The sequence below is a fragment of the Oncorhynchus kisutch genome, linkage group LG16 (genome assembly GCF_002021735.2).
Source record: "Oncorhynchus kisutch isolate 150728-3 linkage group LG16, Okis_V2, whole genome shotgun sequence".
Classification (NCBI taxonomy): domain Eukaryota; kingdom Metazoa; phylum Chordata; class Actinopteri; order Salmoniformes; family Salmonidae; genus Oncorhynchus; species Oncorhynchus kisutch.
This window is the reverse complement of record NC_034189.2, coordinates 9,462,401-9,486,186: the sequence shown is the minus strand read 5'-3', so window position 1 is coordinate 9,486,186 and position 23,786 is coordinate 9,462,401. Positions and strand designations below refer to the sequence as shown.

General features: G+C 43.3%; 2 protein-coding genes across 3 annotated transcripts in view; both read right to left on the bottom strand.

Moving 5' to 3' along the window:
* The window catches only part of LOC109879141 (zinc finger protein 79-like), a 29,096-nt gene extending 24,074 nt beyond the window's left edge, over positions 1-5,022 (bottom strand). The window contains exon 1 of one of the 2 annotated variants that reach the window (XM_031791730.1): positions 4,704-5,022. In XM_031791730.1, the coding sequence (XP_031647590.1) occupies positions 4,704-4,869 (166 nt within the window). In that variant the 5' untranslated portion in view covers positions 4,870-5,022. The remainder of the gene's footprint in view (positions 1-4,703) is intronic. The other variant, XM_031791731.1, reaches the window with a different exon arrangement.
* Positions 5,023-8,189: 3,167 nt separating this feature from the next.
* Positions 8,190-14,184, bottom strand: LOC109879131 (zinc finger protein 69-like). The gene is made up of 2 exons (XM_031791737.1): positions 13,902-14,184; positions 8,190-9,997 (listed from the first exon to the last, which is right to left on the bottom strand). The coding sequence occupies exons 1-2, from the start codon at positions 14,062-14,064 to the stop codon at positions 9,168-9,170; spliced, it is 993 nt and encodes a 330-aa protein (XP_031647597.1). The 5' UTR covers positions 14,065-14,184; the 3' UTR covers positions 8,190-9,167.
* Positions 14,185-23,786: the final 9,602 nt, after the last annotated feature.

Genomic DNA, 23,786 nt, shown 5'->3' with positions numbered 1-23,786 from the left:
TTAGATAGAGCTGAGACGCAGAGTTTAGATAGAGCTGAGACGCAGAGTTTACTTTAGATAGAGCTGAGACGCAGAGTTTACTTTAGATAGAGCTGAGACGCAGTGTTTAGATAGAGCTGAGACGCAGTGTTTAGATAGAGCTGAGACGCAGAGTTTAGATAGAGCTGAGACGCAGAGTTTAGATAGAGCTGAGACGCAGAGTTTAGATAGAGCTGAGACGCAGAGTTTAGATAGAGCTGAGACGCAGAGTTTAGATAGAGCTGAGACGCAGTGTTTAGATAGAGCTGAGACGCAGTGTTTAGATAGAGCTGAGACGCAGAGTTTAGATAGAGCTGAGACGCAGAGTTTAGATAGAGCTGAGACGCAGAGTTTAGATAGAGCTGAGACGCAGTGTTTAGATAGAGCTGAGACGCAGTGTTTAGATAGAGCTGAGATGCAGAGTTTAGATAGAGCTGAGACGCAGAGTTTAGATAGAGCTGAGACGCAGAGTTTAGATAGAGCTGAGACGCAGAGTTTAGATAGAGCTGAGACGCAGTGTTTAGATAGAGCTGAGACGCAGTGTTTAGATAGAGCTGAGACGCAGTGTTTAGATAGAGCTGAGACGCAGTGTTTAGATAGAGCTGAGACGCAGTGTTTAGATAGAGCTGAGACGCAGTGTTTAGATAGAGCTGAGACGCAGTGTTTAGATAGAGCTGAGACGCAGAGTTTAGATAGAGCTGAGACGCAGTGTTTAGATAGAGCTGAGACGCAGAGTTTAGATAGAGCTGAGACGCAGAGTTTAGATAGAGCTGAGACGCAGAGTTTAGATAGAGCTGAGACGCAGAGTTTAGATAGAGCTGAGACGCAGAGTTTAGATAGAGCTGAGACGCAGAGTTTTCTTTAGATAGAGCTGAGACGCAGAGTTTAGATAGAGCTGAGACGCAGTGTTTAGATAGAGCTGAGACGCAGTGTTTAGATAGAGCTGAGACGCAGAGTTTTCTTTAGATAGAGCTGAGACGCAGAGTTTAGATAGAGCTGAGACGCAGTGTTTAGATAGAGCTGAGACGCAGTGTTTAGATAGAGCTGAGACGCAGAGTTTAGATAGAGCTGAGACGCAGAGTTTAGATAGAGCTGAGACGCAGAGTTTAGATAGAGCTGAGACGCAGAGTTTAGATAGAGCTGAGACGCAGAGTTTAGATAGAGCTGAGACGCAGAGTTTAGATAGAGCTGAGACGCAGTGTTTAGATAGAGCTGAGACGCAGTGTTTAGATAGAGCTGAGACGCAGAGTTTAGATAGAGCTGAGACGCAGAGTTTAGATAGAGCTGAGACGCAGTGTTTAGATAGAGCTGAGACGCAGAGTTTAGATAGAGCTGAGACGCAGAGTTTAGATAGAGCTGAGACGCAGAGTTTTCTTTAGATAGAGCTGAGACGCAGAGTTTAGATAGAGCTGAGACGCAGAGTTTAGATAGAGCTGAGACGCAGAGTTTAGATAGAGCTGAGACGCAGAGTTTTCTTTAGATAGAGCTGAGACGCAGTGTTTAGATAGAGCTGAGACGCAGAGTTTAGATAGAGCTGAGACGCAGTGTTTAGATAGAGCTGAGACGCAGAGTTTAGATAGAGCTGAGACGCAGAGTTTAGATAGAGCTGAGACGCAGAGTTTAGATAGAGCTGAGACGCAGAGTTTAGATAGAGCTGAGACGCAGAGTTTTCTTTAGATAGAGCTGAGACGCAGAGTTTAGATAGAGCTGAGACGCAGTGTTTAGATAGAGCTGAGACGCAGTGTTTAGATAGAGCTGAGACGCAGAGTTTAGATAGAGCTGAGACGCAGTGTTTAGATAGAGCTGAGACGCAGAGTTTTCTTTAGATAGAGCTGAGACGCAGAGTTTAGATAGAGCTGAGACGCAGTGTTTAGATAGAGCTGAGACGCAGAGTTTAGATAGAGCTGAGACGCAGAGTTTAGATAGAGCTGAGACGCAGAGTTTAGATAGAGCTGAGACGCAGAGTTTAGATAGAGCTGAGACGCAGAGTTTTCTTTAGATAGAGCTGAGACGCAGAGTTTTCTTTTTAAAATGTATACCAAACTGTCAAGTAATTATTTAATCCGTGTTCATAAATTCCAATGATCTTCATCTGTCTGATACCCAGAGTTTGTAAAGTTCTGGTCTTAAATAAAAACAGACAGAATTCCCAGCTCACAATTGATCAGGTTCCAATTTATTTGCGAGAGCTCCAAAGTTTTCACAAATCCATTCCTTCTTATATCATCCTAAACTACGCACACACATACACACCAAAGACAGGAAAATCGTGGCATATCAAGGTGTGGCAAAAAAGGTGTGGCATATCAAGAAGCTGATTAAAAGGAATGATCATTACACAGGTGTACCTTCTGCTGGGATAATAAAAGGCCACTCTAAAATGTGCAGTTTTGTCACACAACTAGAATGCCAAAAATGTCTCAACCTTTGGGGGAGCGTGCAATTGGCATGCTGACTGCAGGAATGTCCAACAGAGCTGTTGCAGAGAATTGAATGTTCATTTCTCTACCATAATCCACCTCCAACGTCATTTTAGAGAATTTGGCATTACATCCAACCGGCCTCACAACCGCAGACCACGTGTAAACAACGCCAGCCTAGGACCTCCACATCTGGCTGTTTCACCAGCAGGATCGTCTGAGACCAGCCACCCAGACAGCTGATGAAACTGTGGGTTTGTACAACTGAAGAGTTACTGCACAAACTGTCAGAAACCATCTTAGGAAAGCTCATTTGCTCGTCGTCCTCACCAGGGTCGTGATCTGACTGCAGTTCGGTATCGTAAACAACTTCAGTGGGCAAATGCTCACCTTCGATGGCCACTGGCACGCTGGAGAAGTGTGCTCTTCACGGATGAATCTTGGTTTCAACTGTACCGGGCTGATGGCAGACAGCGTGTATGGCGTAGTGTGGGTGAGCGGTTTGCTGATGTCAACGTTGTGAACCGAGTACCCAATGGTGGCGGTGGGGTTATGGAATGGGCAGGCATAACAATAGCATTTTATTGATGGCAATTTGAATGCACAGAGATACTGTGACGAGATCCTGAGGCCCATTGTCGTGACATTCATCCACGGCCATCACCTCATGTTTCAGCATGATAATGCAGAGCCCCATGTTGCAAGGATCTGTACACAATTCCTTGAAGCTGAAATTGTCCCAGTTCTTCCATGGCCTGCATACTCACCAGACATGTCGCCCATGTTTGGGATGTTCGAGCATGTTTGGGATGCACTGGGCTGACGTGTAAGACAGCGTGTTCCAGTTCCCACCAATACCCAGCAACTCCGCACAGCCATTGAAGAGGAATGGGACAACATTCCACAGGCCACAATCAACAGCCTGATTAACGCTATACAAAGTAGATGTGTCGCGCTGCATATCTCTGAAAATCCATAGATTAGGGTCTAATGAGTTTATTTCAGTTGACTGACTTGCTTATATGAATTGTTACTTCGTAAAATCTTTGAAATTGTTGCAGTTTGCGCATTTATATTTTTGTTCAGTGTATATTTAAGTTGACCCTGAAGTGGATTAACACCTGATAACAGAATGACAGTAACTGAATGACATCATGGGTCCCTGATCTTGTACTACACAGAAATGCATGGAAATGTTATGGATTCCGTAACAGAATGACACTTTTAAGCACTTCATAAATCATAAACAAACACAATAATGAATTGGTAGGTCCAAATATAGTTCTTACTTCTGTAAACTTTCATTATCCTTGCTCATGAGGGAGAGAAATTAGAAAACGATCTTAAAGATCCAATGAGCTCCAAAAGTATTGGGACAATGACAGTGTTTTTTTGTTTGTTTTGGCTCTGTACTCCAGCACTTGAAATGATACCATGAGGTTAAAGTGCAGACTGTCAACTTGAATTTATATCGGGTGAACCGTTTAGAAATTACAACACGTTTTGTACAAAATCCCCACATTTTAGGGGATTTGGGACAAATTCACTTGGATGTGTATTAATCAAATTCACTTACATGTGGTCAAAACTGAGCAAAAACAACAACGAAAATGTGTTACTGTCCCAATACTATTGGAGCTCACTGTATGTGGGGGTTTTGTAACAATAACAAGACACTGGGTAATGGTCTTAAAAACTCACATTAGGCAAATCAATTCTGCAAAATGAAACATAGTTAAAATTAGTTGAAATGAGTTGGCCTTCCTTAGTGGTCTTAACTTCAGTATTATTGTGTTTTGATGTATTTCTTATATATTTGCCTGGTAGATGTTTAAGACCCCTTTTCCATTTATTTATTTTTTAACCAGAAATCAAAGCCTTTGCTTATTCCTAAAAAAAAATGTTTAACATGCATCTATGCCTTTATTAATATATACATTTGACATGCTTCTATGAATTTCACATGTTGGTGCTCATGGGTCCTTTAACTTGGAAATGGCCTTTGACCATTAACCCTCAGCTGATCAAAAGAAAGATGTAATATCTCCAATGAAATTGCATCGGCGTCAGAATGGCAAAGCCAGCCGGTTGTTCTATTTCAATACGGTTTTCGTGACACACAACTTTTAAATGATGCACGTGTGGATCTTACATTAAATAGCTTAGCTAACTGTTCTTTCAAATTGATTCACAGTGACTCACTTTAGCCAAACAGTTTATAAATAAAGTAGAACTATAACTAGCTATCAGTATCTACATACGAACCTATTTTACATAGTTGCATCTCCGGTGTGATCCCCAGCAGTCTCCGTAGCCGATCATTCTCCTCCTGGTACTCCACTACCGTTTTCTCAACTGCCCCGAAAATCTCCACAGCAGCCGCCATTAAACGCTCATTTAAAAACACACGAAACAACTGTAGTTTAGACATTTTCAGTCAAATTGGAGTTGGGTAACGTTACCCAACTTAGTTCAGTCAGTATGTCTTTCTTTACTTCACACAAGGAATGCAAAATCAAAACAAAGTATTCTCCAATCCTATTTCCGTGTTCTAGTCAAATAATAATTAAAAAAATGTGCTCCTTGATTGTAGCGGGTAGCGAACACGGAAAAGAACAATAGCGCCGCCAGCTGGATTGGGGCAGCCTACAAACCAGTAGAAACTGGTTTAGGATCATCAGGAGTCGATTTTATAACGTTATACAATATTAAATAAATATCATGAATGAGCAGCATTAGGACAAGAGCAAGGAGACCTTTTCTGAAATTGTATTTGATGTATCAATCACATCAGTCCAAACATTTTCTCATCAGCATGACAGAAATGACAAAACAAAGTAATTTATTTTCTAATGATGTGAGAACATCAACGGACTTTGAACAGCAGACCAGTGAGTTTCCTCCAATACTCTGTACTGTTTAATCATTACATCAGCCTTTCCTTCCAGTTCTCTGCTGCCAATGACTGAAACAAACTGCAAAAATCACTGAAGCTGGAGACTCATATCTCCCTCACTAGCTTTAAGCACCAACTGTCAGAGCAGCTCACAGATCACTGCACCTGTACATAGCCCATCTGTAAAGAGCCCATCTAACTACCTCATCCCCATACTGTATTTATTTATTTATCTTGCTCCTTTGCACCCCAGTATCTCAACTTGCACATTCATCTTTTGAACATCTATCACTCCAGTGTTTTAATTGCTATATTGTAATTACTTCGCCACTATGGCCTATTTATTGCCTTACCTCCCTTAATCTTACCTCATCTGCACACACTGTATATATATTTTTCTACTGTATTATTGTCTGTATGTTTGTTTATTCCATGTGTAACTCTGTGTTTTTGTATGTGTCGAACTGCGTTGCTTTATCTTAGCCAGGTTGCAGTTGTAAATGAGAACTTGTTCTCAACTGGCCTACCTGGTTAAATAAAGGTGAAATAAAATCAAAAATATTTAAAAAATCTTTATTTATTTACATTGACCTTTTAGTCATTTGGCAGACAGTTTTATCCAAAGCGACTTACAGTAAGTTCATTCATGTATTTCTCACATGCACTGAATACAACAGGTGTAGTAGACCTCACAGTGAAATGCTGAATACAACAGGTGTAGTAGACCTTACAGTGAAATGATGAATACAACAGGTGTAGTAGACCTTACAGTGAAATGATGAATACAACAGGTGTAGTAGACATTACAGTGAAATGATGAATACAACAGGTGTAGTAGACCTTACAGTGAAATGCTGAATACAACAGGTGTAGTAGACCTTACAGTGAAATGCTGAATACAACAGGTGTAGTAATCCTTACAGTGAAATGCTGAATACAACAGGTGTAGTAGACCTTACAGTGAAATGCTGAATACAACAGGTGTAGTAGACCTTACAGTGAAATGCTGAATACAACAGGTGTAGTAGACCTTACAGTGAAATTCTGACTTACAAGCCCTTAACCAACAATGCAGTTGAAGAAATAGAGTTACGAAAATATTTACTAAATAAACTAAACTAAAGTAAAAAATAAAAAGTAAGGATCTGGGAATCTTTTCAGTCTCCTGAGGGGGAAAAGGTGTTCTTGTGCCCTCTTCACAACTGTCTTGGTGTGTTTAGACCATGATAGTTTGTTGGTGACTTGGACACCAAGGAACTTGAAAGTTGCAGAGGTAGGTGTTTAGTCCCAAGGTCCTTAGCTTAGTGATGAGCTTCGTGGGCACTATGGTGTTGAACGCTGAGCTGTAATCAATGAACAGCATTCTCTCATAGGTGTTCCTTTTGTCCAGGTGGGAAAGGGCAGTGTGGAGTGCGATTGAGATTGCATCATCTGTGGATCTGTTGGGGCAGTATGTGAAATGGAGTGGGTCAAGGGTTTCCACGATGATGGTTTTGATGTGAGCCATGACCAGCCTCTCAAAGCACTGTCATGGCTACCGACGTGAGTGCTACGGTGTGGTAGTCATTTAGTCAAGTTACATTTGCATTCTTGGGCACAGGGACTATGCTGGTCTGCTTGAAACATGTAGTTATTACAGACTCGGTCAGGGAGAGGTTGAAAATGTCAGTGAAGACACTTGCCAGTTGGTCCGCACATGCTCTGAGTACACGTCCTGGTAATCTGTCTGGCCCAGCAGCCTTGTGAATGTTGACCTGTTTAAAGGTCTTGCTGACATCGGCTGCGGAGAGTGTGATCACACAGTTTTCCAGAACAGCTGGTGCTCTCATGCATGTTTGAGTGTTATTTCCTCAAGACAGAAGTTATCAGCAAAGTCAGTGCTACTAGAAAAAGACAAGCGCAATATATGTATATATATACAGTGGGGCAAAAAGTATTTAGTCAGCCACCAATTGTGCAAGTTCTCCCACTTAAAAAGATGAGAGAGGCCTGTAATTTTCACCATAGGTACACTTCAACTATGACAGACAAAATGAGGGGAAAAAATTCAGTAAATCACATTGTAGGATTTGTAATGAATTTATTTGCAAATTATGGTGGAAAATAAGTATTTGGTCACCTACAAACAAGCAAGATTTCTGGCTCTCACAGACCTGTAACTTCTTTAAGAGGCTCCTCTGTCCTCCACTCGTTACCTGTATTAATGGCACCTGTTTGAACTTGTTATCAGTATCCATTTTAAAGTAGTACATTTTCTTCTTCACGATTGGCTGATCCCTCCTGATGACGCAACAGATTCTGGGTCCATATTTCTGGATCTTCTGGATAAAGACCGGATTGTGAATGCTTACCTGACTGTCCTGTTGTCGTCACTATCATATTGTTGTCCTATTGTAGCTGTATGTCTTCAGCAATATTCCACTGTGTTTTTGTGTTGTATTGAACTATAAAATAAATTAATATAAAATATATTTCAAAATAAGAAATTGTAACACAGGTGACTCCTGATAACGGCAACGGTTAGGGATTGATGTGACAGCATGCACTAAACTAAAGAATGCAGTTATAAGGAGATTTTACAAATCATTTTTATTGAGTTGGGACTGAAAAACACTGTAGTATACTTAAAACAGAGTTTGCACTTCTACAAAGTGTACTTACGAGGGGTCGATTGTAAATCATTACTTCCCAATGGATTCAAAACAATATCATGAATAAGCAGCATTAGGTCAAAATGGATGAGAAATACTTTTGGACCGATGGGAAGGAAGATATATTCTGGAAAGTAAATATTTTTTCCATGTATCAATAATAACCACTCTCTCATCAGCTGGGAGACATTCGAAATCAAAAGGCCCAGGAATTCCTGTTTTTAATAACGTGAAAACATCAGACAGAACAGCAGACCTGTGAGCTTCCTACATTCCTACCATTCACTGTTTAATCATTACATCATCAATTGAATCAAATCAAACTTTATTCACATAAAATGTTGACACACACAACTTGCTTTTATATACCTTTATCTGAAACCCTCAGTGTGAATGATCCTCCTTTCCTACGAGTTGTCCGCATCCTTGCATATTCCTCATCAGCTGACAGAACATGTCTTGTCAACTGAATTTTCCAAAAGGTGGACTCCAATCAAGTTGCAGAAACATCAAGGATGATCATTGGAAAAAGGATGCACCCAAACTCAATTTTAGAATCATATAGCAAAGGGTCTGAATACTTATGTAAATAAGTTATTTAAAAATATACAAAAAATGTGAAAAAAATGATAAAAAACTGTTTTCGCTGTCAATATGGGGTATTGTGTGTAGATTGATGAGGCCATTTTTTTATTTAATCAAATGTAGAATAAGGCTGTAATGTAAGAAAATGTTGAAAAAGTCAAGGGGTCTGAATACTTTCCAAATGCACTGAAAGTCAGTTTATGCCTCCTTAGGTCCATCTTATGATTGAAGCCTTTCCCACAGTCACCACAAATAACAGTGTATCATCCTGTGTCTGTATGTCAACAGTTAGGTTCCCCTTGACACCGAAGCTTTTCCCAGTCACCACAAATAACAGTGTATCATCCTGTGTCTGTATGTCAACAGTTAGGTTCCCCTTGACACCGAAGCCTTTCCCACAGTCACCACAAATAACAGTGTATCATCCTGTGTCTGTATGCCAACAGTTAGGTTCCCCTTGACACCGAAGCTTTTCCCAGTCACCACAAATAACAGTGTATCATCCTGTGTCTGTATGTCAACAGTTAGGTTCCCCTTGACACCGAAGCTTTTCCCCACAGTCAACACAGCTAAACGGTTTAGACAGTTTCTGCATGGTTAGGTTCTGCTTGAGACCGACACTTCTCCTGTGTGAGTCTGTAAATGTGCAGTTAGGTGCTCCTTGCGAATGAAGCCTTTACCGCAGTCACCACAGCTAAATGGTTTCTCTCCTGTGTGAGTCAGGATGTGTCTCATTAGGTCCCCTTTCTGGCTGAAGCTTTTACAGCAAAAAAAACATCTAAAAGGTTTCTCTCCTGTGTGAGTCAGTTTATGCATGGTTAGGGTCCCCTTCTGACTGAAGCTTTTCCCACAGTCACCACAACTAAACGGTTTCTCTCCTGTGTGAACCCTCATGTGCCTGGACAGATGTCCTTTTTGTTTGAAGGTCTTGCCACAAAAGGGCCATGTGCAGGTTTCCCCCATTATTGTGTTCAGATCCAATGGTGGGCTGCTGTCAAGTCCTACTGGGTTTCTGCTTACAGCTGAACTGTGGCTGGAGGCATTGTTCTGATTATCTGGAGGGTCACAGGGAATGTAAAGACCCTTTAGGTGGTTCACAGTGACAAAAGGTTTGAGATCCACTGGTTTAGAGCCTCTCTCTCTGCCCTTCACAGTCTGGGTTTGGGGAAGAGTCAAGGACCAAAGTGGGTCCTCCTGATCACATTCACTTTTCACACCTGAAGGAGTGAAATCGAACTCTATGATATCAGGCTCTAGACCTTGAAGCTGCTCTTCCTCCTGACTGGTCCTGAGTTCCTCCTGTTTCTCTTTAATCTGTGTGGTCTCTGGGTCCTCTTGCCCCCGACTGGGGCTCCACTCCTGCTCACAGTGCTGCTGCTCAGGGGGAACCTCCTCTTCAGAGTCAGCGAGAGAGATCTGCAGGGAGTCTGGAGGGAAGGAGCAGAAATTTGAATCAAACAGAGTATTTAATCCTGATTCAGCAACCCTCACAGCTATCCTCCAATCACAACGATTATGCAAATATTGGAACTCACTTATTTTTTTTCTCTCCAGAGAACATGCCAGTATCTGGTTGCTAAGCAACTGTTTTGTTCATCCAAACGAAACAGTCTTAAAGTTGCTAGCTTACATCTCAAACTAAATACATACTGCAAATTCAATCACAAAACATCTTAGCTTTGATTTTAAGCCTCAAAATACATAAAGATCATCAAGGACAACAACCACCCGAGCCACTGCCTGTTCAACCCGCTACCATCCAGAAGGCGAGGTCAGTACAGGTGCATCAAAGCAGGGACAGAGAGACTGAAAAACAGCCTTCTATCTCAAGACTGTTAAACAGCCATCACTAACAGAGAGGCTGCTGCCAACATACAGACTCAAACCTCTGGCCAATTTAATAAATGGACATATTTAAAGTGACTAGTGATACATTTTATTAACACCACTTTAATTACTCATCTCATATGTATATACTGTATTCTATACCATCTACTGCATCTTCAGATCCTAATTGTCCCTAGAATTTCTAAGCAAACAGCTGGAGGCAGGGCTTTCTCCTATAGAGCTCTATTTTTTTTTAAACGGTCTGCCTACCCATGTCAGAGACGCAAACTCGGTCTCAACCTTTAAGTCTTTACTGAAGACTCATCTCTTCAGTGGGTCATATGATTGAGTGTAGTCTGGCCCAGGAGTAGGAAGGTGAACGGAAAGGCTCTGGAGCAACGAACCGCCCTTGCTGTCTCTGCCTGGCCGGTTTCCCTCTTTCCACTGGGATTCTCTGCCTCTAACCCTATTACAGGGGCTGAGTCACTGGCTTACTGGGGCTCTCTCATGCCGTCCCTGGAAGGGGTGCGTCACCTGAGTGGGTTGATTCACTGATGTGGTCATCCTGTCTGGGTTGGCGCCCCCCCTTGGGTTGTGCCTTGGCGGAGATCTTTGTGGGCTATACTCAGCCTTGTCTCAGGATGGTAAGTTGGTGGTTGAAGATATCCCTCTAGTGGTGTGGGGGCTGTGCTTTGGGTGGGGTTATATCCTTCCTGTTTGGCCCTGTCCGGGGGTATCCTCGGATGGGGCCACAGTGTCTCCTGACCCCTCCTGTCTCAGCCTCCAATATTTATGCTGCAGTAGTTTATGTGTCGGGGGGCTAGGGTCAGTTTGTTATATCTGGAGTACTTCTCCTGTCCTATTCGGTGTCCTGTGTGAATTTAAGTATGCTCTCTCTAATTCGCTCTTTCTTTCTCTCTCTCGGAGGACCTGAGCCCTAGGACCATGCCCCAGGACTACCTGACATGATGACTCCTTGCTGTCCCCAGTCCACCTGGCCATGCTGCTGTTCCAGTTTCAACTGACCTGAGCCCTAGGACCATGCCCCAGGACTACCTGACATGATGACTCCTTGCTGTCCCCAGTCCACCTGACTGTGCTGCTGCTCCAGTTTCAACTGTTCTGCCTTATTATTATTCGACCATGCTGGTCATTTATGAACATTTGAACATCTTGGCCATGTTCTGTTATAATCTCCACCCGGCACAGCCAGAAGAGGACTGGCCACCCCACATAGCCTGGTTCCTCTCTAGGTTTCTTCCTAGGTTTTGGCCTTTCTAGGGAGTTTTTCCTAGCCACCGTGCTTCTACACCTGCATTGCTTGCTGTTTGGAGTTTTAGGCTGGGTTTCTGTACAGCACTTTCAGATATCAGCTGATGTACGAAGGGCTATATAAATAAATTTGATTTGATCTTGCCTATGTCGCATGGCCGTCGCTCATCCATATATTTATATGTACATATTCTCATTCATCCCTTTACATATTTTTATTTATTTATTTAACCAGGTAGGCCAGTTGAGAACAAGTTCTCATTGGCAACTGCGACCTGGCCAAGATAAAGCAAAGCAGTTTGACACATACAACAACACAGAGTTACACATGGAATAAACAAACATACAATCAATAATACAGTAGAGAAATCTATATACAGCATGTACAAATGAGGTCAGATAAGAGAGGTAAGGCTATAAATAGGCCATAGTGGCAAAGTAATTACAATATAGCAATTAAACACTGGGATGGTAGGATGTGCAGAGGATGAATGTGCAAGTTGAGATACTGGGGTGCAAAGGAACAAGATAAATATAGTATGGGGGATGAGGTAGATTGGATGGGCTATTTACAGATGAGCTATGTACAGGTGCAGTGATCTGTGAGCTGCTCTGACAGCTGGTGCTTAAAGCTAGTGAGGGAGATATGAGTCTCCAGCTTCAGAGATTGTTGCAGTTCTTTCCAGTCATTGGCAGCAGAGAACTGGAAGGAGAGGCGGCCAAAGGAAGAATTGGCTTTGGGGGTTACCAGTGAGATATACCTGCTGGAGCATGTGCTACGGGTGGGTGCTGCTATGGTGACCAGTGAGCTGAGATAAGGCGGGGCTTTACCTAGCAGAGACTTGTAGATTACCTGGAGCCAGTGGGTTTGGCGACGAGTATGAAGCGAGGGCCAGCCAATGAGAGCATACAGGTCGCAGTGGTGGATAGTGTATGGGGCTTTTGTGACAAAACGGATGGCACTGTGATAGACTGCATCCAATTGGTTCAGTAGAGTGTTGGAGGCTATTTTATAGATGACATCGCCGAAGTCGAGGATCGGTAGGATGGTCCGTTTTACGAGGGTATGTTTGGCAGCATGAGTGAAGGAGGCTTTGTTGGGAAATAGGAAGCCGATTCTAGATTTAATTTGGATTGGAGATGTTTAATGTGAGTCTGGAAGGAGAGTTTACAGTCTAACCAGCCACCTGGGTATTTGTAGAATACACCAGCAGCAAGAGCGACATCATTGATGTATACAGAAAATAGAGTTGGCCCGAGAATTGAACCCTGTGGCACACCCATAGAGACTGCCAGAGGTCTGGACAACAGGCCCTCCGATTTGACACACTGAACTCTATCAGAGAAGTAGTTGGTGAACCAGGCGAGGCAGTCATTTGAGAAACCAAGGCTGTTGAGTCTGCCGATAAGAATGTGGTGATTGACAGAGTCGAAAGCCTTAGCCAGGTCGATGAATACGGCTGCACAGTAATGTCTCTTTTCATTGGCAGTTATGATATCGTTTAGGACCTTGAGCGTGGCTGAGGTGCACCCATGTCAATGACTGGAACAAATAGAAGAAAAAAAAGAAGAAAAAAAAAGAAATCACTGAAGCTGGAGACTCATATCTCCCTCACTAACTTTAAGCATCAGCTGTCAGAGCAGCTTACCGATCATTGCACCTGTACACAGCCCATCTGTAAATAGCACACCCATCTACCTCATCCCCATATTGTTATTTATTTTTGCACCCCAGTATCTCTACTTGCACATCGATCACTCCAGTGTTAATGCTAAATTGTAATTATTTCGCAACTATGGCCTATTTATTGCCTCACATCCCTAATTTTACTACGTTTGCACACACTGTATATAGATTTTTATATTTTGTGTTATTGACTGTACATTTGTTTATCCCATGTGTAACTCTGTGTTGTTTTTGTCGTACCGCAAGTGATGCGTGTTAATGTTCCTGAACTCCCCTTACTGAGAGTCACGATCAAAGGCTACATAGCCACAGATATAAGAATGATTAGAACGGGTGTCACTATTCAAGTCAATTATGCTATGTTTGGATGGCGGCCATTACGAGTGTACACGTAGGAGTACAGCAGGAAGAATATCCAGCAATCTGTGCTGTAATTTGTTGAATCAACTCTAATGACAATACAACTACTGCATCCCCATTGCATGAGCCGCATCAGTTACAAGCCCGTTCTATTCATTTTTATTTCTATGTTCATAACTACGTACCTATTCTCGATAACGTTAGTGGTGTGATCCGCAGCAGTCTCCGTAGCCGATCATTCTCCTCCTGGTACTCCACTACCGTTTTCTCAACTGCCCCGACAATCTCCACAACAGCCGCCGTTAAGCGCTCATTTAGAAACACACTCAACAACTGTAGTTTAGTCATTGTCAGTCGAATGAGAGTTGGGTAGCCTATTTAGTATTGTCAGTTGGTCTTTCTTTACTACACACAGAGAACGTTGAAAATCCTACTTCCGTGCTGTAGTCAAGGAATTTTAGAAAATGCATTTTATTCTAGTGGATGGTTGGCTTAGAAATGCACAACAGGCGCCGCCAGCTGGATGGGAGTTTACTGCTGTGTAAGGCAGCCTACAGACCCGTAGGAAAGGGAAACAATAACCACGCTTAGACAAACAGTGGTTATCATACAGGTGCGGCCAAATATATTGGCAACTTTGCACTGTTCTTAAATAATTACCTAATTCTCAAATAAATTGAAATTGAAAAAAGTACGTTGGTCTCCACACATTACTGTATTGTCAACATTGCAGAACTTGAATTGGGGGGGGGGGGGGGGGGGGGGGGACTTGAATTGACCCTTAAGTCTTTAAGTGTCCTTAAGTGGACACAACTTATTGAATCACTGCTCCTACTGCTTACTTCACAGTAAAAGCCGTTTCTGTGGCACATAGTGAATAAATTATATTCTTTAAAGTTGGAATCCTTAATGGTAAAACTGCCACTTTTGTTTGAGATATTATACCAACAAAGAAGTTTACAGCAAACAACGAACACAGTTTTTTCTCTCCCTCCGACATCACTGCACGCTTCGATAGAACAGAAGAATATGTCCTGCACAGGAGGTTGGTGGCACCTTAATTGGGGAGGACGGACTCGTAATGGCTGGAGCGGAATCAGTTCCAGCTATTTATTATGAGCCATCCACTGATGTACTGCAATTTGTTTTTACCACGCTGCTCATTTACATTTAGTCAACAAAACAAAAACGCTATAACAATGGCGCTGAGGTGAACAGTGGCACTGTTTCGCCTAATGTGGATTCTGTCTTTAATAAGTCAGTGAGGTTGATGCTGTCAGAGACAGATTGAAACGGTTTATCGTGGTGAAAAAAAGTAGATCTCGTTGTGAGTTAGTAGACCCTGGTGTGATATAAAGAGACATGTTAGGCTTGCCTAACGACTCACCTTGAATTGAATTCCTCTGCTCTGTCAATCGCTACATACATTCAGTCTGAAACTGTCATTTGTGTGACTTTAAAATGAGGGGCGTTGTACAAAACAAATTAATCAGCGATTGGATCTTCTCTAACAAGTCTAACCAATCAGAGTTACCAAAGTTAATGATGTCATCACGTAGTCCTGCTCTAGCCCAACCCTTCGGTTTCTATGACCAATCAGAATGTGTTGGCCAGAGCCAAGTGGATGGGTAGCCAGGCAACGCTTAACAGTGGGTTTAAAGCCTAATGAAGGTCCATCTAGGACCCTTAGGCGGAGGGCATGCTGCAGCTCAAGTTTTCAGGGTACAACACCTTTGTGTTCAGTCAATCAAACGGTCAAATCAAACCTGACTTTGAGACATATTAAATGTAAACCAGTACAGTTGAGAAAATACCAAAAAAGCTCATAGCCTTTAGTAGTGTCCGATCTACCTGCCTAGTGGTTAGAGTGTTGGATTAGTAGCTGAAAGGTTGCAAGATCAAATCCCCGAGCTGACAAGGTAAAAAATCTGTTGTTCTGCCCCTGAACAAGGTCGTCATTGAAAATAGGAATTTGTTCTTAACTGACCTGCCTAGTTAAAAAAAGAAAAATGGAGACCACAAACTGTTCTACATTATAAACTAAGGGAGGGACATATAAAACACACTCTGATGACCAAAAATAATCTAGGCATGTAATTCATTAGGTTTCAGAAGGGAAGCAAGGCTTCTTGTACATTTCACTAAGACCACATGTGCTCAGTATAAACTAAAGAGCCAGTAAACACCCCATGTCATTACCCCAGATAAATTGAATGTAATGTAAGACTGCAGACAATTTCTGAAGTACCAACTACCAACCAATCAGTGGCTAAACATAGTCCCTTGTGGGTATATACCCTTAAACATCGTTTTTATTATTTAACCAGGCAAGTCAGTTAAGAACAAATTCTTTTTTTCAATGATGACCAAGAAACAGTGGGTTAACTGCCTTGTTCAGGGGCAGAACGACAGCTTTGTACCTTATCAGCTCAGGGATTCGATTTTGCAACCTTTCGGTTACTAGTCCAACGCTCTAACCACTAGGCTACCAGCCTTGTGTCCCAGCTTAAATCAAAGATGGGACACACTGTTCCCCGGGGGCCGAAGACGTGGATGTCGATTATGGCAGCCCCCAGCACCTCTCTGATTCAGAGGGGATTATAATAATGTTGCTTCGATCACGGAAAAAAAAACGTTGATCTATATCGTGCAAACTAATGGGGCGAACTCTGTGAAGTTCAATCTCTTGCGTCTCTAATCGGTTTGGCATTTGTTCTACGTGGCAGTCCCGGAGGATGTTTAGAGGGAACATTGGCTGTGTGTGTGTGTGTGAGTATGTGTGAGTAGAGTCCAGTGTGTGTGTGCATACTCAAAAAGAGTTAATGCAGATAGTGTGGGTAGCTATAGTGCCTTCAGAAAGTATTCAAACTACTTTACTTTTTCCACATTTTGTTGTTACTTCCTGAATTTAAAATGGATTCAACTGAGATCTTGTGTCACTGGCCTACACACAATACCCCATAATGTCAAACGTGGAATTGTTTTTAGACATTTTTACTAATTAAGGAGAAATTAAAAGCTGAAATGTCTTGAGTCAATCAATACGTATTCAACCCCTTTGTTATGGAAATACCTAAATAAGTTCAGGAGTAACAATGTGCTTAACAAGTCACATAATAAGTTGCATGGACTGGACTGTGTGCAATATCGGTGTTGACTTCCTCATCTCTGTACCCCACGCATACAATTATCTGTAAGGTCCCTCAGTCGAGCAGTGAATTTCAAACACTGATTCAACCACAAAGACCAGGGAGGTTTTCCCAATGCCTTGCAAAGAAGGGCACCTATTGGTAGATGGGTAAAAATGAGAAAAAAAAGTCAACATTGAATATCCCTTTGAGCATGGTGCAGTTATTAATTACAATTTGGATGGTGTATCAATACACCCAGTCACTACAAAGATACAGGCGTCCTTCCTAACTCAGTTGCCGGAGAGGAAGGAAACCACTCAGGGATTTCACCATTAGGCCAATGGTGACTTTAAAACCGCTACAGAGTTTAATGGCTGTGTTAGGAAAAAGGAAAAAACTGAGGATGGATCAACAACATTGTAGTTAATCCACAATAGTAACCTATTTGACATAGTTGAAAAGAAGTCAGCCTGTACAGAATAAAAATATTCCAAATCATGCATCCTGTTTGCAAAAACTCACTAAAGTAAAAAATTGCTAAACATGTCCTGAATACAAAACTATATGTTTAGAGCTATGCACAGGGAAAGTTCTAGAGGAAAACCTGTTTCAGCCTGCTTTCCAACAGACACTGGTAGACAAATTCACCTTTCAGCAGGACAATAACCTAAAACACAAGGCCAAATATACACTAGAGTTGCTCACCAGACAACATTGAATTTTCCTGAGTGGTCTAGTTACATTTTTGACTTATATCGGCTTGAAAATCTATGGCAAGACTTAAATGGCTGTCTCGCAATGATGAACAACCAACTTGACAGAGCTTAAAGAATAAAAAATTATAATATGCAAATATTGTGTGCAAAGTTCTGAGACTTACCAAGCCTCATAACTGTAATCGCTGCCAAGGGTGATTCTAACATGAATTGACCCAGGGGTGTGAATACTTATGTAAATTATATATCTGTTTTTCATTTGGGTGGCTGGATTCTTTGACAATTTATAGGGCCTTACTCTGACACCCCCTGATATAGAGGTCCTGGATGGCAGAGAGTTCTTCCCCAGTGATGCACTGGGCCGTATGTCTTACCATCTGCCTTGCGCCTTCGTATGCCAAGCAGTTGCCATTAAAGTGGTGATGCAGCTAGTCAAGATGCTCTCAATGGTGCAGCTGTAGAACTTTGAGGATCTGAGGACACATGCCAAATCTTTTCAGCCTCCCGAGGGGGATATAGGCGTTGTCATGCCCTCTTCTTGTGTTTGGACCATGATAGGTGTTGACACAGAGGAACTTGAAACTCTCGACCCGTCTATGAGAATGGGGACCTGTTCGGCCCTCCTTGCCTGTAGTCCACGATCATCTCCTTTGTCTTCATCACGTTGAGGGAAAGATTGTTGTCCTGGTACCACACTGCCAGGTTTCTGACCTCCCTGTAAGCTGTCTCATCATCGTTGGTGATCAGGGCCATCACCGTCGTGTCATCGGCAGACTTGATGATGGTGTTGGAGTCATGAGCGGCTATGCAGTCATGGGTGAACCGGGAGTACAGGAGGGGACTAAGCACGCACCCCTGAGGGCGCCCCATGTTGAGGGTCAGCGTGGAGGATTTGTTATTGCCTACCCTCACCTCCTGGGGGCGGCCTGTCAGGATGTCAAGATCCAGTTACAGAGGGAGGTGTTCAGTCCAAGGTTCCTTAGTTTAGTGATGAGCTTGAAGGGAACTATGGTGTTGAACGCTGAGCTGTAGTCTATGTACAGCATTCTCACTTAGGTGTTCCTTTTGTCCAGGCAGGAAAGGGCACTGTGAAGTGCAATACAGATTGCATCATCTGTGAATCTGTTTGGGCAATATGTGAATTGGAGTGGTTCAAGGGTGTTTGGGATGATGGTGTTAATGTGAGTCATGATCAGCCTTTAAAAAGCCTGTCTTTTCAGATTCCACAATGATTATTTAGATGTGGACACGACATCACCACACTTTGTAAGTCACCTTGATTTAGCACGTGTGAGTTTACTAGGACTGCATAGGTTTTGAGCGATCTGTTATCCTTGTGGAGCCAGACTTTCACCACCTTTAGCAACACACGGCCAGAGTGATTTGATAGGTCCAGGTAGACTGTAGTTGGCGGTGAGCTGACCATCGGGACACTTATCCTTTTCTTCAACGAGGTCATGAAGGACAGTCAAGTGTTGCTCTTTGCAGACGTTGCACGGCTTTTTTTTTTAAGAGTGCAGGAATCTCGCTGGTGTTCTTGACCACACCGCCAGTACTTGTCTTTATCCTTGACCACACCGCCAGTACTTGTCTTTATACTTGACCACACCGCCAGTACTTGTCTTTATCCTTGACCACACCGCCAGTACTTGTCTTTATCCTTGACCCCACTGAGCTATTTGGTCTTTGGAGAGCTTCTTAAAACTTCTCACAATAACTGAGGTAGTGTTCTTGATTCTTGCATAAAGGGCGTTATGGTTTAGGCTTCTCTTTGTCCCTTGGATACCTTCCTTTCCTGTGGAGCTGAGGACTTCTTCTTGGACTTTGGGGAAGACTCTGAATGCTCAGTAGTCTGGTCTGTGTTGTAGAGGACTGTGGCAGACTTGTTCTTGTTGTGGTAAGACGGACGCTGTTCTTTAGCTCCCTTTTCCTCTTTCTGGTCCAACTCGACGGGCCCGACTGGGAATCCGCTCGGCCTCAGACTTGACTTGTAACCATGCAGTCAAGTAGGGTGTAGGTTCTGTCGAGCCCTGTTTGTAGAATGCCTTTGGTAAGGCAATAGGTTTTTTGGGCCTGGAGTCACAGGTGCTAGAGGCACCCCAGGTGTAGGCTGCTAGCGTGGATTGGGCCTTTGTGGTGGCACCGCCCCATGACCTTTATAGGATAAGAGCGGGTGTGGTGCTGGCATGCTCATAGAAGGGTAGAGTAACCATAACCCTTTTCTAAGAGGGAGTGGCGCCGCTCTGCCTTCTTCAGTTCGTTCTGGGCCTGGTGAAGGCGTTGCTGCTCTCTCCATTGTCTTGCTCTACTCTCCAGCTGCATCTCCTGGTATCTTCACTCCGTGGTGAGTTGGTGTCTCTCCATCTCTACTTTTGGAATTGAACCGTGCTGCCTCTCTCTCTCTCTCTCTCCAGCTAACTGGTGTTCCAGTTCTATCTTCTTAAGATGAACTTGAATATATATGAGTCATCTCTGTTGTTGCCATTACTGCTTTGTTGACTGTGGGCTGGAGGTTCTTTTAACGACCTTTTATTGTGGCTGGCCTGGGCTCAACAGTTCGCTTTGTTGAGGTTGTGGATGATCCTCTTCATCAGAATCCTTCTCAAGGTCTTCTTTTTCCGGGGGCTTGGCTTGCCTGAAGGGTGGGGGGAGGGCTCACCAGTTTGAATACCCTCACCTCGGTGGACATGCCCACTTGGAGCGTTTATTAGAGTGTGTGGGGTGGTTGACTATGTAGTCCTCCATTCATTTAGGATGCTGTATCTGTGTTACAGATACACAAGCTGCTCATCATCAAACCCACTTCGATGTGAGTAAAAACATAGCTTTAGTCCCTCCATTCCGAGAGTCGGAAGTTGATTCTTATTTCTCTGCGTTTGAGCGTGTGGCCACTGCGCTGCATTGGCCACTCGAGGTTTGGCCGCTTCTGTTACAATGTAAATTGTCTGGGAAAGCCCAGGAAGTAGTAGCTGCTCTCTCCCTGGAAGACAGTTTACATTACAATACAGTTAAAACTACCGTGTTGCGGGCTTATGAGTTGGTGCCTGAAGCTTATAGGCAGCGCTTCAGGAACCACAAAAAAACATCTCACCGTACATTTGTTGAATTTGCTAGGGACAAAGAGTCTCTGTTTAGTCGCTGGTGTTCAGCCATCAAAGCTAAAACCTTTGCTGATATTCGGGAGTTGATGCTGTTGGAGGACTTTAAAAGCAACCTCCCAGATAGAATTGTAGTTCATTTAAATGAACAGAAAGTGGTGACGTTGGCCCAAGCAGCAGTGTTGGCAGATGAGTACGCTTTGACACACAAGACTGTCTTTGGTGCACCACGTTTTGAAGGCCGGACGATTACGTCATCAGTTCCTCGTTCAGGTCGCTTTTCCTCTGACAACCCTAAGCCTTTTCATGAAGTCCGTGAATGTTTTTACTGTCACCAAAAGGGTCACGTGATTGCGGACTGCCCAGTTTTGAAAAATAAACTGCAACAGTCCCAGTCACCGTCCCCAAAAATGAAAAGTTTGGGTTTAGTCAAGTCTTTGGATCGTCCATTGGATCGAGATATTGACTCAGCATTTGAGAAACCGGATCCTGTCTATGCTCCGTTTATCTCTGCCGGTTATGTTTCCTTAACAGGAGAACCAACTGATCAAAAGCCTATCCAAATCCTACGTGACACCGGGGCGGCGCAGTCAGTAATTATTACTGATGCTTTACCCTGGTCTCCTGAAACGTATTGTGGCTCGCATGTCATATTACAGGGGATAGAGACAAAAACCGTACCTGTACCATTACACTGGGTCCACTTAGTGTCAGACTTGGTATCAGGACGTTTCCGTGTTGGTGTAGTGTCTACACTGCCAGTATCAGGAGTAAAATTGCTACTAGGGAATGATATTGCTGGTGGTAATGTCACTCCTGTGTTAGAGGTAGTAGACAACCCAGAAATCAGAACTACAGATGAGAAATTGGTTCAAGCATTTCCACATGTTTTTCCTGCTTGTGTGTTAACGAGGGCACAATCTCGTAAGCTAGGAGATGTGGTGGATTTGGCTAGTTCCATTTTTGAGAATGTTGAGGTAGAAGACAATGCACCGAGTATGCCTTCTGCTATGCCAACAGTTTTTACCCCCGTAAAAACTAAGGCAGGGGAAAACGAAATTGCGCCCCAATTACATGACATTCTTTTGTCTGTCACCCCAGAGAAGGTGATTGAATGTCAAAAAGAAGACACCAGTCTTCGCAAGTGTTTTGCTTCGGTAATTTCCATTGAGGAAGCTAAAACTAGAGAGACCGCCTACTTTATGGAAGCAGGAGTTTTGATGCGTAAATGGGCATCTCATGACACCATTAATGACTGGAGTGAAGTGTGTCAGGTGGTTGTTCCTACACCATTCCGACAGCAGGTGCTGTCACTCGCCCATGACCAGGCGTGGTCTGGACACTTGGGGATCACAAAGACTTATAACTGGGTCCTTCGTCATTTCTTCTGGCCAGGTTTGAAGTCTGACGTGGTCCAATTTTGTAAAACATGTCACATATGTCAACTCACTGGGAAAGTGAATCAAACAGTTCCTCGAGCGCCGCTCTGCCCGATTCCTGTGGTGGGGGAACCGTTTGAAAGAGTGATAATTGATTGTGTAGGTCCATTGCCGAAAACCAGGTCAGGTAACCAGTTCCTACTAACAATAATGTGCAGTGCTACTCGATACCCAGAGGCTATTCCTCTCCGTACTATAACGGCTAAGACTGTGGTGAAGGCACTAGTGAAGTTTTTCTCTACGTTTGGACTCCCTAAAGTAATCCAAACTGATCAGGGATCCAACTTCATGTCTAAACTGTTTTCAAATGTGTTAAAGACATTGTGTATTTCCCATCAGGTCTCCAGTCCGTATCATCCAGAGAGTCAAGGGGCTCTAGAACGCTGGCATCAGACGCTGAAGGCAATGCTACGCAAGTATTGTATGGATACCAGTACTGATTGGGATGAGGGGGTGCCCTTTGTCCTATTTGCTATAAGGGAAACGATACAAGAGTCCTTAGGGTTCAGCCCTGCTGACCTTGTGTTTGGACACACCCCACGGGGTCCGCTTAAAGTTTTGAAGGAGCATATCTTATCTCCTACACCCAGTAGCGCCCCTAAAAATGTGTTGGAATATGTCAGTAAGATGCAGGAGAGACTGCACGCCGCATGTGCGTTAGCCCAAAAGTCTCTCTCCTCGTCTCAAAAACGCATGAAGTTGCATTATGACAAAAAGGCTGTTGGCCGTTCATTTGCACCAGGGGATCAAGTTTTAGTTTTGTTGCCAATCCCTGGCTCATCTCTGTCAGCACATTTTTCTGGACCATATCTGGTGGAAAAGAAACTCAATGACACCAATTATGTGATAAAGACACCAGATCGAAGGCGTTCTTCCCGTGTGTGTCATGTTAACATGCTGAAAACATATTATGTGCGTGATTCTCCCAACAGTTCCTCAGGTAAGCCGGTCCAGCCCGCCGTCTCCAGTGTGGCTGCGGTGGTGCTGAAGCCTGGCTGGGACCTAGATGAGGATAAGGAGGACGGGTTGGAGTTACGCCATACGTTACAGCAAGGTGAACGCCTATGTAATTCAGAGATGCTGAAGAAGTTACCCTCTCAAATGGAACATTTGGATAATGATCAAACTAAGGATCTTATCCTATTGATAAACCGTTTTCTCAGTGTGTTTCAGGACACTCCAAGTCGCACATCCATTTTGGAACATGACGTGGATGTGGGGAACGCTGTTCCTATACGTCAGCATCTGTACCGGGTTAATGCTAAGAAAAGGGAGGTAATGAAAAGTGAGGTAGCTTATTTATTACAGAATGACATGGCAAAACCCAGTAACAGCTCCTGGAGTTCCCCATGTATTCTTGTTCCTAAGCCTGACGGTACGTCCCGCTTATGTACGGACTATCGTCGCGTAAATGCAGTTACAAAGTCTGATTCTTTTCCTCTACCTCGCATAGATGACTGTATTGATAGAATAGGCTCTGCTGCTTACGTTAGTAAGTTAGATTTGCTAAAAGGTTATTGGCAGGTGCCTCTGACCTCTCGAGCTTCTGACATATCGGCTTTTGTTACGCCAGATAACTTTGTACAATACACTGTGATGCCCTTTGGCATGTGTAATGCACCTGCTACTTTTCAGCGGCTAGTTAACATTGTGTTTGCAGATGTGCCAAATTGTACTGCTTACCTT